Raw genomic sequence first — 13,514 nt, 5'->3', positions numbered from 1 at the left:
AATTCTAGGGCAAAGACTTGGAGCTGATTAGATCACTGCAACTTAATTTCTCTAGTTCCTTTTGATTTTTCTGCTCCTAAATATAACTGTTCATATCTTTTTATACTTCCTTCAGCAAAGCATAAGGAAAACCACATAAGAACAAACCCTTCAGTCAGAATAACCATAGAAAAAATAAAAACTTGGAGGAAACACAAAAAATTAATCTCTTGAATACCAGAGTAAATTTTCGAATTAATACATCCACACATATTTGAGATTTTTCCCTCAGTATTCTCATTTTTCACTGTGCACAATAACGTGATCACAAAAATGATAATTTGTGGCACACAAAAATACCATTTTACCTTTTTACAGTGTTTGAACAAGAGACAAAACTGTTTTAGTAAAATCTGAACTAAAATATCTTGGCTTAGAAAGTATGTAGAGCAACAAATCTTTAACATATTGCTCTGAATGAAAACAATGCACATACACTGGTCAATCACAAACAGTATTTTCTCTCCTTACACTTAAGAAATACATTTTCCTTTCTGCTTGAAAAGTAGAATTACAAAACACTATATTTACTTATTCTTCTGTTTAACTCATTAAAGTGATCTCATTACACATTCCTTTACAGGATTATACGTTCAAGTTAGAATGAAAAGCGTTAGAGAGCAATGGAAATACAACGCACATTTAATTCCTTCTGCAACAATAAGGATGAGCATGCCCTTCCTTAATTTAGGCGTAAAAGAATTTACTTGTTATGATTATGAAAGTATTATTTAAAGTCAAGAGCTATACTTAAGAAATATAAACAAGAGCAGGCTTTGAGATAATAGTCTATACATTCTTTCAATCACCAAAAGAATTTTTAGGTGAGAGCTTCTACATAGATGGAGAGGGATCATAGCAGTGACATGAAACTGAAATCAGTTCTTGAAATACAAAGATAAAACCTTGACTTCATTATTTCAGGGGAAAAGAGACAAACACCATGGCCAGGAAAATCTGAAGGGCAGAGAGAGGGGAAAGTTCCCAATGTCTCAACCTGCACCTCCCAGCAACCCTGAGATGGATCTATGTACAACACATGTGACACCAGTGTGCAAACCATGGTTGTTACAACACCCAGTTAGACACTGTGAACTCTTTATTTCCTCACACCAGCCTCCTGCTTATGGGCACTCATTTAGTTCCCAGACTGCTCTATGTGCCCCATGTTCCAAGCAGGAACTGGCTGCTCCCTGTTGCTGCCTGGGACCGCAGTGTTTGCTATGTAGGGCCTCTGACTTTCCTCCCGGGTGAGCAGGCAACCAGCAGAAATTGTGTTTGTGTTACAGGAGAGGTAAGAGGCATCTGCTTTTCCCCAGAGACAAGCAAGAGAGCTGCACCACCATTGTTATTTTCCAGAAACTGGAAAAAAAGCCCCAAAAATGTAGCAAACTGCTTGTGATGAGTATGTATTAGCTCCCCTAAAAAACACGTAGGCATAATCTGCCTCTAAGACCTTTTTCTTCCCACTTTAACAAAGATTCTGCATAGGACTTTCAGGAAGAGAATTATAAAGCTATTGGAATCACACTTCTGGGTTGTTGAAAATATGCAACCTTTGTACTTCACTCAAGATCTGCGGTCACAGAAATGCAATGAATGCTGCCCTGTCATGCCTCTTTATTAAGTCAATCATGAGCTAATTTCCTGAAATTCATATCTTTTGTTTTGGCAGTCTTACAAAATACATTTGGAAAACATTTAAAAGTCAGATAACCAGGACAGTAAACCCGGTTATAAATAGAAAGGGGTAAGGAGTATTCATTTAGTAAAAAAAAAAAGAAGTTGAAAAGATTTCCCCTATTTTCCTCCTTCTCAGCTTAATAAAGCACAAATTGGATGAACCACACACTTAAATATTCAGCTTTCTCTCCCTCAGGATATTCATTTACTGTTTCTTTTAATTCTGTGGAAGTGTATTACTTTGAGATGTTTGGGGACGCTCTGCAGTGACAAGTTAATTCTGCCATGATTAGGAAAACTATCTGCTGAAAATTGCCGTAACGGAGACTTGCGGGAAAGTCCACAGGCATCTCAAACACGTCCTGCACTCGTTTTCAACAGGGAACTTCTCAAGTTCCCACCCAGGCTGAAAGAGGGGAAAACTCCCACCAGTAACTCATCACAAGCTCGTAGCAGAAATCACAGAGAGGCTGATGAAAGTTACAGTCCTAATTTTGCTGCTCACTGATGCACTGATTTTCCCATTTTTCGGCTGCTGTCAGGATATATACCTCAGAATAAAGCTGGGGAGTTTCTTTTCCTAAGATGCAATGGTTCTGCTGTAGTTTGTCATTATATTTTCCTGCACTCTCTAAATGCAACATCATTCACACTTCTCAGAACAAGAAACAATTAATAGAAGGATATTCCACCAACGAACTCTGTAAAAACCATACCTGTCACAATCTGTTTCATATCACCGAGGGTAATTTACAAACATTCATAAGAAGTATGTTTTTAAAATTAAAAGTCAAGGCAGAAGAATGAGAACAGCATGCACACACGCATATATGCACACACACAGAGCTTAAAAATTAAAAGACAAATTGAAAGTGGTCATTAGTGACTCAAAAAGCACATATGGCTGACTTTGGGGTCCCACAGCAACCCTTGATGGGTAGGTATAACTAACAATGTTCTCATAACACTGAAAAATCCTGAACAGTTCAAGGCAATCCAACTTTTTCCCTGCAGCCACAAGCTTTTGAAGTAGGATTGATATTTGTTGTACCTCTTTCTCATGATCTGAAAACCAGCTGGTGTCTTTACTGGAGCCTTGAGGCAAAATATGAACATCCACCAAAACAGCAAAGTTCCCACACTGGAAAAGAAAAAAAAGAAAGGAGAAAAAAAATGTTCAACTGTAGCTGCTGGGAAGCACATGTCAAGCAGACAGGAGAAAACAATCAGGTAAGCACATGCATCTGATTCAGAGATACAGCTGGCACAACTTAAACCTGTGAAAAATTATGAAGTATGGAGTTACAAATTTACCATTGTTTGTGGGCTTAATGAGAAACAAGAGCACCAGACCTATGTCTTGGATTGCTCACTGAAAAGCTGAAACAATAACAGCAAACACATGGAGTTTTCTTCTGCTATATGCCACTTTTAAATCTGAGTTCTAGCAAATGTTAGTATGTGAAGAATTAGCCATACCTACACCATCTCACATCATTCTGTTTTCTGAAAATGTAGTACCATACTAATGGTCTAGTCTGCATTTTAAATTTACTAACTCCTTAAAAACTCAGCTTCTTTAGATGTCTCTCCAAACTACTTAATGTAAAAACAGTATGTTTAAAGAACTTGTGGTGACTACCTAATATTCATTTGTCACTTAGCAAATAGGTTTGAATGCTTTGAATGGTTAAATGATAATAAGGCTGACCTATTAACAAAAACTGTATCATAGAATCTTAGAGTGGTTTGGTTTGGAGAGGACCTTAAGATCATCCAGTTCCAGCCTCCTGCCATGGGCAGGGGGACACCTCACACTAGCCCATGTCACCCAAGGCTCTGTCAAACCTGGCCTTGAACACTGCCAGGCATGGAGCATTTACCACTTCTTTGGGCAGCTTGTTCCAGTGCCTCACCACCCTTCACAGTAAAGAACTTCTTCCTTGTATCTAACCTGAACTTCCCCTGTCTTAGCTTAAACCCATCACCCCTTGTCCTATTGCTACAGTCGCTGATGAAGAGTCCTTCTCCGGCATCCTTTCAGGCCTCCTTCAGATATCGGAAGGCTGCTATGGATGATACCAGGTACAGCCCAAGACACACTATTTCTGAAATTCCTTCATAGACATTAATTGAGGAGAACTTTACATGGGAGGCTTAATTACTTTCTTTCATCAGTACCTCAGTCATTACAATGAGCTTCTAAAAGGAAGAGTGAGTGGCACAAACACCTGTCTTTAGCTCCACTCTGCACCAACTTACCCCTTTTTCATCCCAGTGAAAAAAGATAATATTCCCCTTTTTCAGACTCAGCAGCGTGGGGCATTACAAGGTAATGCTTTCCCTTTCCTTTACTGTAACACAGCACCACATCTCACTCAGACACCCTTTATCTGAACAACTTGAAAGGTAAAAAGCCAATTTCATCACTGTTTTGGCTGCTTGTGCTGCACTTGTGATGCAATAAACTCACTCTTTGAGAAGACTGAACATGTGCGGTCATGGCAGTTGCACATCCGGAATGTCTGATGGAATAGAAACAACATCCTGACTCCAGACAAATCTCAACTGTGTGTGTACAAACCAGCATTAGACCGCTCTGGTTTCAAGTGGACGCTGCAGTGCATACTTCCTGTCCTAACTCTCCCTCTCTCCATATTTGCTCTTCACTGCCAAACATATGCAAACCCCACACCAGAATTCCAGTTGCTAACAGAATTAGTTATAGAAAAAATATGATACATATTTTTACACTATGGTTGTACATCACCTACAGTCTAAGAGAGTACATCTATATCTTTATATGGTACGGTATAGCGCAAGTAGTGACTTTGACAGTACCCTCACCTGCACAGATAATACAAAGAACAACGATTTTTAGCATCAATTTTCTTAATGATGACAACCTATTTGGTAAAGTAGAAACCTTTGGTTTTTACAAAACACTTAGATCTGTAAATTACCCGTGAACAGAACTATTTAAATAATGATTTAAATATAATTTAAGATATATTTCACCACCAGTGTTTTATTGAAGCTAGAATGCAGAAGTTTGGCACATGAGTCAGGCATTGTGAAATCATTTTGAGAAACTTCTAAGTTACTTATAGGTATCAGTCATTGAAAGAGCAGAATGCTTTGATGTGTTTTATCAAAAGGCTTCTCTTTCCTCTAGAGAACCAAGAATTACCAGATGGCTGCAACAACAAACCTCTCTGAGCTTTAAATTGATGACAAAATATCTCTCAAAAATCTCTGGTGAATCATTAGTCAGCTCCAGCAAACTTTTGAGTTGACTACTTAACTTCAAAGTTAGCAGACACTGCCTATTATGAAGTGAAAGCCACTAAATTATTCATGGTTCAGCACTTACAACAACGAACAAGTATTTGGTACATCAAGAAAATTCAAATTACCAAATGCTACATGTTAGCTTGCATAATTTTCTACTGACTACAGAAACTTGACATATAGATACAGATGCAAAGTATAGACCTGCTTTTCAAGGAGAGATAAGGTTTGTAATTATTTTCTTCTGAATGGCAATATTTGTCTCAGTTGCCTTGAAAACAGGTAGGAAAAAAAGAAAATAACAAGCCATATTTGAAACCAGATAATGGAAAAGTTCAAAATAGTCTTCAAAATATTACAAACAGACCAAACATTTGTATTACTTCAAAGAAAAACAAATATATATGAATAATATGTAAATCCTTGTAACAAACAAGCTTTCCCAATGGAAGGTTTCTTTCCCTCTAAGTTTTGGAGCAGTCTTCTTGTGGATGGCATACCTGGAACTATTTTAACATCCACAAGCCACTAGCTTTGCCATTCAATTAGAATAGCTTTGGGACAGGACACAAGGAAGCAGAACTGTCACAGACAAAGAGGAACATGGGGAGTAAGATAATGTAAGCATAGATTTTTCTAGGTCTTGCTACCTTTTACTTTAAGTCCTGAGCACAATCTAAGCAACAGCTCCCACACAGGATCCTTTGCACTCTCAAATTATGCAATACATGGTATACATTACACTGTATTTATACTCTATATGCCTTCACATGGTAAAGCTTTCTGTATGGTACTTAAACTACAAAGCGCAATAAAGCTTTGGCCACTCCAGCAGCAAAGGAAAAGTTCTCTGTACAGACTAAAGTCTAATACAAGTAACTGTGAGGAATAGAGGGAATTGGAAGCAAAATGTATACTGCTTATATTAACATTTGATGACCTTCTACATGTTTCCAAATAATTTTAATTTGTATTCTGGAGACATGCAATTCTGTGAAAATACTAGAATCATACCATTGAGTGATTTGTGTTAGAAGGGCCCTTAAAGCTCATGCAGTTTCAATCCTCTGCCATAAGCAGGGACACATCCCACTAGACCAGGCTGTTCCAAGGCCCGTCCAACCTGGCCTGGAAAGCTACCAGGGACAGGACAGCCACAGCTTTTCTGGACAAACTGTGCCAGTGTCTCACCACCTTCAGAGAAGAATTTCCTTCCCAATTTCTAATCTAAATGTACGTTCTTTCATCTCAGAGCCATTCCCCCTTGACCTATCACTACACATCCTTGTAAAAATTCCCCCTCCAGACTTCTTGTAGCTCCCTGTTAGATACTTTTATTTTAGATGAAAAGTAGTTCCAGTAGTTGTGGCTTCAAGAAGCAACCTGTGACTCCTCAGTACTGTAAGTGAAAGGCAAACCAAAAGTAGAGACATTTTTAATTCTATGTTTTTACAGCATCTCAATCTAAAAATTATTTTTAAAGGCACGATTATCAAAACTGAAACCCAAAAGCCTGATTTAATGGGAAGCACTTTTGTCAAGAATCAGTAGAAAAACATTTCACCAGAAAACTCAAGACAGAAACAGATGCTCCAATTTGATATCCTCCATAATTTCAGAACTCAAACCTCTTCAATTTTACAAGTTGTTTTTTAATGTTAACTGGACACACTGTAACAGTCTAGCATAATTCACTGTGTTATTAAACAAAGGGCTTGAAAAGAGCTCAGAATGTTGTTAGTGTATTGTACTACAGCAATGGCATCTAATTCAGAACATATTTTCTGGAATCAAACTGTTTATACAAATACATCAAACACTTCATAGATTCAGCAAATGGAAAAGATAACCAGAAGCGTAATATAAACAGAATGAATAGCAGTGCATAGTGGTAGGTCAGTCAAGGCAAGTCATCTGCTCAAAACCTGTTAAAACCTTGGCCCAGGAGAAGCACATACTAGACAGTGGACTATTATCTCAAATCTTCCAATGAGCAGATAAACACAAATACTTTTTATTCCTGTACTCAAGAATACATGGCTACTCTCATTTCTTCAAACCTCATGACTTCAAATATCATAAACCCAATTATTATAAACAAAAAGACTTGGGATGCTGAGGATCAGCATGGTGAGTTTGTATTCAGTTATATAATTTCCAATGTGCTGCATCATTAAACCTGACAGGACTGGAGAGCCAGCCTCCCAAGACACATATTAGCATTTCCCATTGCTGTAATTATTCTACAGATGCAGGATGTAGGGTCAGTGGAAAAGGAAACACATGTGATGGTGGTAAGACACTGGAACAGGTCACCCAAGCAAGTGGCAAATGCTCCATCCTTGGCAGTGTTCATGGCCAGGCTGGACAGAGTCTTGGGCAACATGGTCTAGTGTGAGGTGTCCCTGCCTATGGCAGGGAGTTGGAACTGGATGATCTTAAGGTCCTTTCCAGACCAAACCATTCTGTGATAGGTTGGGAGGGGAGAGGGGGGGAAGAGAGGGGAAGGAGGAGATAAATAAATAAGAGAAGCTTGTGAAATACCTTGTCTTATAATAAAAAAGGAAAATTTTAAAATATTCTAGCCTAAATTCTTTCTGCGTTCAGTTCTGCAAGTTCAAACATCTACAACATTAAGTACAATTATGTAGTCACTGGCCTATACACTCTGCCAACTATATTATGTGTATATCCACTTTTTCCAGGCTTTTCAGAAGCAAAACTGTGCTCTCCTCCTTTACTTTTTTGACCCCAAAATGTTAGGTCTTCCTTTGGTTCCTATGGTTAGCACCAAACATCTTCAGTACTTTTACTTTTTTTTTTTTTTACTTTTTTTTACTTTTTTACTTCAATATTTTTACTTTATTTTACTTTACTTTTTACTTTCTCCAACAACAGGCAAAAATCATTATTTTAGCATGTGCACACACAGCACAGGAGACACATTTGTCATTACAAGAAATTAATTTACCTTTCATTTACAAACATGCCCAGGAACAATACAGTCAGAGGTAATACACACAGTTTCCCAAACTGCAGGACACACTTTTCCAGCAGTCTCAACCTAGCATAAAAAATATGTGGGCGAAGGAGGTCTGGTGGCACTGATCATCGTACATTTTTCATCCTTTTAAGTAGATAAAGTTATGATTTGATACGTGCCCAGATTTTTCACGTATTTTTTTCATTGGGGATTTGGTTTTTGGGGGCTTTCCTCCTTAGGGAAAAAAAGGGAGGAAAGAGGACAACGTAGTTGAGGGTTTTTTTTCACTACATAGTCAAACTGCACAGAACTGGTGCCTTTCTAGTTGCTGCTCAAAGCAAGGCGCTTTTTCAACTTCAGATTTCAGGAGAGTAGAAACGAACAGGTCACCAGTGATTTGGTTTAACATCATGACATTAAACAGAAGGTCACCTAACAGAAGGAACTGATTTACCCTTGTTTCAGCTGAGACAGAGTTAATCTTCTCCCTTGAGGCTTGTGCAATGCTGTGTTTTGGCTTAAGTTTAAGAATAATGTTGGTAACACACCAATGGTTTGGTTGTTGCTCAGTAGCACTTACCCTAAAATCACGGATTTTTCAGTACCCCATGCTCTGCCAGTGAGGGGTATTCCATACCATAGAACCTCTTCCCCCCACCTTTTCTCCCTTCTATTATCATTATTGTATTATTATATTTTACTTTTATTTCAATTATTAAATTGTTCTTATCTCAACCCATGGGGTTTTTACCTTTTTTCCCAAATGTCTTTCCCATCCCACAGAACGGTGTGAGTGTGCACAAGCAGCTGTGTGGTACTGAGCTGCCAGCTGGGCTTAAACCACAAAGTGATTATAGCAGGATTTCTCACCAGCTGATTCAGAAAGAGAGCAGAAGAGACCATAGAGAAACCTCCAGAAAAAGCCACAAGCAGGAACCCTCAAGGAGTTTATGATACAAGGCCATTCTTCAGAATGTTCAAGAAGACAGAATTAAATTTCGGGGGGGGGTATATTCCACTTTTGACCTTTTCTCTTTTCTGGATAACAGTTTGGTTCTGGAAATTCTGCAGAGCTTTTAGTTCATTATAAATATTGCATGGCTCTGAGATGAGTTGTAACCCAAAACCAATGCTGAGCCATTCACTCTGTCACTGGGGAAATCACAGCTGCTCGTACTAGATGCAAAGTGGGACTGCAGGATCTCAAATCAGAAAAAGGAGAAAAGCCAGAAGATGAGCACAACTGGAAGAGCAGCATTCACAGCAACAGCCCGAGCTCTGCTACGACTCACAAAACTTTTACAGTATCTGGGCTCTACGGTGTAGTTTCATGAGTGTACAGGGAACAACCAGGCTGCCCTTTGAAAATCTCAAATGGATTCTATTTTATTTACTAGAGTTGTAGAACAGTTTTAACAGATAACTGGTTTTGTTAAAGAAGGCTCATAGCCATTAGCTAACATCACTTAGCTCTCTTCAGTCCCCCATGAAATCACCCTACAACAGTAAAGCAGCAAATCATCAGCAATGGCATAAAAGTCTAACTTGCAGATCTCTCCTCAAAGATGGCTATACTAAACCATACACAGATTCAGCAGGAACTGAATGACCTAAAATGCATTCAGACTTCCCAAAAGCAGGGAGGAAATTCCCCCTTTTATAACCTGAATACAAGTTTTATCTAAGTAATCTTTTGCAAGTGGTTTGCTTGCTTTTTCAGGAGTATAGTTTAAGTATGAAAATTCCTGAACGGAGGAGGGTTTATTTTTCTGGTAGTTTAGAGGAAGAAAAGAAGTAGTTAACTGAAAAGTCAATCAATGAGCTACAGGAGTATTAAGATCACATTCAGAGGTTCCCATGTCAAGTAACGAGGTGCAAGCAGAGAACAAGCCAACTTTAGAGCAATGTAGTCTGAAAACACAAGAAACTAGGACACACTATCAAGGCAGTATTTTAGACTCTCGAACAATGCAGAAGGTAGTAAACAAAAATAGCTGTGAATGATTCAACTCCTAGGGAAATATAAAGAAATAAAGTAGTTTCAAATCTGATGGAGCTGTATATGATACTGGAGAATTTCCAAGCAAGGACTAGTATGCTGTTGTTACAGGATGTAATTGTATGAGATCCACCCAAATCAACACAGCAAAATGAATTAATCAAGACAACTCCTTCAAGAACACCCTAAGTATCTGCTGAGTTAAAGGATCTTCATGTTTTTAGCAACATAAGAATGCTTCAGTGCAAACAGAGCCCTTCAGTTCATCACCACAGTCAGGCTAAGCAGTAATTACTTAATCTAAAATCTGAACTTGTCTTGGAGAACTGCTCTATCAGGTACAATGTTGAAAAAGAGGCCTAAATTGCAGGAGAGAATTAAGCCTAATTTAGGTTGTCAATCTGTGCTGGTCTGATCCCAGTTCCGTAGGAGGTTTTTGTAGCCTACATATCGAAAGGAGCCATGTAGCTGGAGCTCAAACAATTGCAAAAAGCAAATTTTTCCTCAGGGCAAAGTCTCCAAGTAACAGTGCAATCTCCACATTGTTTTGAAAGGATATATACCATGTCCTTGCCTGTGTCAGAACTGATCCAGAAAAACAGAAATAGCAGCACAGTATTTGTTTAAGATAATAAAAAGATAATTTGAGATTCCAACAAGGTGCTTTCACCATTTTGTTGTAAAATGTTCTTATAAAAACTATGATATTTTTTAAATCATAGCTAGCAGGCAATGAATACTCATCTATGCAGCAACCTGCATTTATGACACTGGCCTGGAGGGGGTGAGAGGCCATATTAAATGGATAGCTGAACATATTCACCATCTACATAAATGCAAATTCATTCTAAATTGTACATTTTAAGGACATTTCCTAGGGCTCGGACACACCAAAATACATTATGTATCACCTGACCTTTGGTAAGTGGGTGCAGATGAAGATTAGAAGTACCTTACCCAGCTCTCACCCGAAGCTCTCAACAAAAAATTTGGTATTATGAAAGTGATTCATAAGGAGAAGAATGGCCTTGTCACTGCTGTACTAAACTGGAATTTGAGGTTCCAGAAAGCCAATGCTGGGATTAGTTTGTTACCCACATGGAAAGATAAAGGAACCATTACTCTCCCTGTACAAAAACCCCTGCAAGTCTGAATCATTCATTTAGTAATGATCAGATACTACAGTATAATAGGTATAATCACATAAAATATTGAGAAATGGCAACTCTAAAATGATTGTTACTTCCTTTGATTTTTGCCCTATAGGAACAGAAGTACCACGGGTTCACTATCAGCTTCTTCAATACTTTCTCACAGTAACCAAACTGAATTTCAAATTTAGCTATTACTAACTATAACAGGTCAAGCAATTGGTTAAAGCAGTAGAATGACTGGAGGTTCATAACACTTAAAAGGGCTTGCTTAAAGTCCTGCTAGTAAACAGCAGAGAGGACTAAAGCTTCCAGAAAACTTAATAAACACAAACAGCAAAGTGACAATATAATTTTCTGAAGAAATTACAGCCAGTAATAAAAAGGGCTTTTTCAGACCTTTTACATGTTAAAGAGTTTTCACACATATATTCTACATGCTGTATTTTAATATTAATAAACCAAACTTTAAAGTATAAACACAGGACCCCAAGTAAGTATTGGCAAGTGACTGATGTATTTGTAAGGCATACGAAAAGAACCACCATACAGGACTGCTAAGAGGCTTAGTAATGTACCACCTGATTTTATGTGTTTCTGCAGATGCTCATCATGACTAGCTAATTAAGTGAAATAAAAATAAAGGTAAAAAGCCACCACCCTCAGTATCTTTTGATGTAAGCTCTGCCAGAGGAAACAAATCCAACCATTGGATAGCAGGGAAAACACAATTTACGATATTTTCGTAAGGTGAAGAAGAGATAAAACCACAATGTTTGTTTGGGAAGGTAATTTGCCCATTGCTAAGATGAAGGGAGCAGCAGTTCTCAAGCATATGATGCATCCAGTAACATATTTCTTGAGTTTATGGTACACCAGCTGCAGGGATGGGCTGACTTCCCTCTCACAAAAACAGAACTGGGAAGTGAGGGCAGATCCCACACAGGAAATTGTTCCACGTCCCCCAACTTCACAATTGTTTCACAAAGCCTCTTATTCCTTTTTATACTAAGAGACAAGGTCTCACCTGCCCTGAAATATGCTTCCTTCCCTCTCTCTCATGAAGATGTTACCTACCGCAGCATACAGCTACTGAAGTGGGAAGGGGGAGGCAACAGAAAAACCAAACCCAACATCTGCAGTCCATGTTTCGTTATAAAATATTTGCAGATGTGAAATCCTTATGCCAAAATGATTTAGCAGATTAAAGATACATTGATTACACATGCTCAGGCTTTAAGACAAATACATAAAGCAGAAATATTTTTTTTATTTGCAAAGAAGTACGAGCAAGCCAAATTTCTTAATATTGTTCTATTTGCTTTAGTTGCTGAAATGTTACATTTTCCAAGTGCGTAAAAGCAGTACTTTTTAACTCTGTGTTTTAACTAATTTGTCTAACTTAAGCCCAGAACATTTCAGAACTGCATGAAGGCTTTTTCAGAAATAACGTAAGAATAATGTGATTCACTTCTGAAAAAAAGCATATTAAAAAGTCACACCCTTTGGACAAAATCCGTCTAGTAAGTGGTAGCATATTTAGTAAGCATAAAGCAAAAGCAAGTTCAACAAAATCATCACTATTCTATGATCAATGCATTATCTACAAAAGTACAAGGGAAGAAATAGATGAACCTTTCAAGTGAACAAGTGATGCTCTAAATCTTACTGCTGAAAAAGTAGAATCATATGGATGGAGCACACATTGTATTTCAAAACAGAAACAGATCAGCAACAATCTCAAGGAATTACCTACTGGAGAGCAAAGGAATAGCTTTCTCTTTTTTATATATTCAAGGGAAAAAATGCTTTTATCTGGCATTGCAGAGAGTATATAATAAACAGACTTCATGCATTAAAAGCAAATATGGACACAAAAGGAACAGCAGCAAATAATCTATGAAAAATACGTAAAATATTAACATAGTTGAATACTGAAGAGTTAGCAACAAGCGAGGACAAGTTGTAAAAGATGCTGCTGATTCCTGGTGGAGGTGTTTGCCACCAGAAAGGCTGCTTAGACTAAAAGCTTAAACTGAGGAAGCTATTTCCCCATTTGTCTACCCTTGTCCCTTCTGCTTTCATCTTACTTCTTGAGGTTACCACTTTCAGAGTTGAACAGGTACAACTGTCCCCTACTAAACCAGTTCTGATACAACACGTGTCCTAAGATACTAAAAAAACTATTCAGTTGTGTAGAAATAAATAGGGAGTGACTATTCATCTCTCTCTCTTAAGAAATTTAGTAAGTGGCAACCTCTGGTAGGAGAAGAGGGCAATGAAAAGCAGGTGGTGGACAACTTGGCCTTAACTTAAATCATATGCAGCTGAAAAGTACACCTGACTCTGTTCTAACATCAGGCCTTCA

At 38.0% G+C, this 13,514-nt stretch overlaps 1 protein-coding gene across 2 annotated transcripts in view; it reads right to left on the bottom strand.

The window, feature by feature from the left end:
* Nucleotides 1–13,514, bottom strand: part of SLX4IP (SLX4 interacting protein) — a 77,440-nt gene that overhangs the window by 36,800 nt on the left and 27,126 nt on the right. For both annotated transcript variants that reach the window (XM_031047604.2, XM_034061273.1), the window contains exon 4: nucleotides 2,774–2,863. In XM_031047604.2, coding sequence (XP_030903464.2) covers nucleotides 2,774–2,863 — 90 coding nt within the window. The remainder of the gene's footprint in view (nucleotides 1–2,773; nucleotides 2,864–13,514) is intronic.

Source organism: Melopsittacus undulatus, chromosome 3, assembly GCF_012275295.1.
Source record: "Melopsittacus undulatus isolate bMelUnd1 chromosome 3, bMelUnd1.mat.Z, whole genome shotgun sequence".
Classification (NCBI taxonomy): Eukaryota; Metazoa; Chordata; class Aves; order Psittaciformes; family Psittaculidae; genus Melopsittacus; species Melopsittacus undulatus.
The sequence above is the reverse complement of the archived record's forward strand: the minus strand, read 5'-3'. Positions and strand labels throughout refer to the sequence as shown.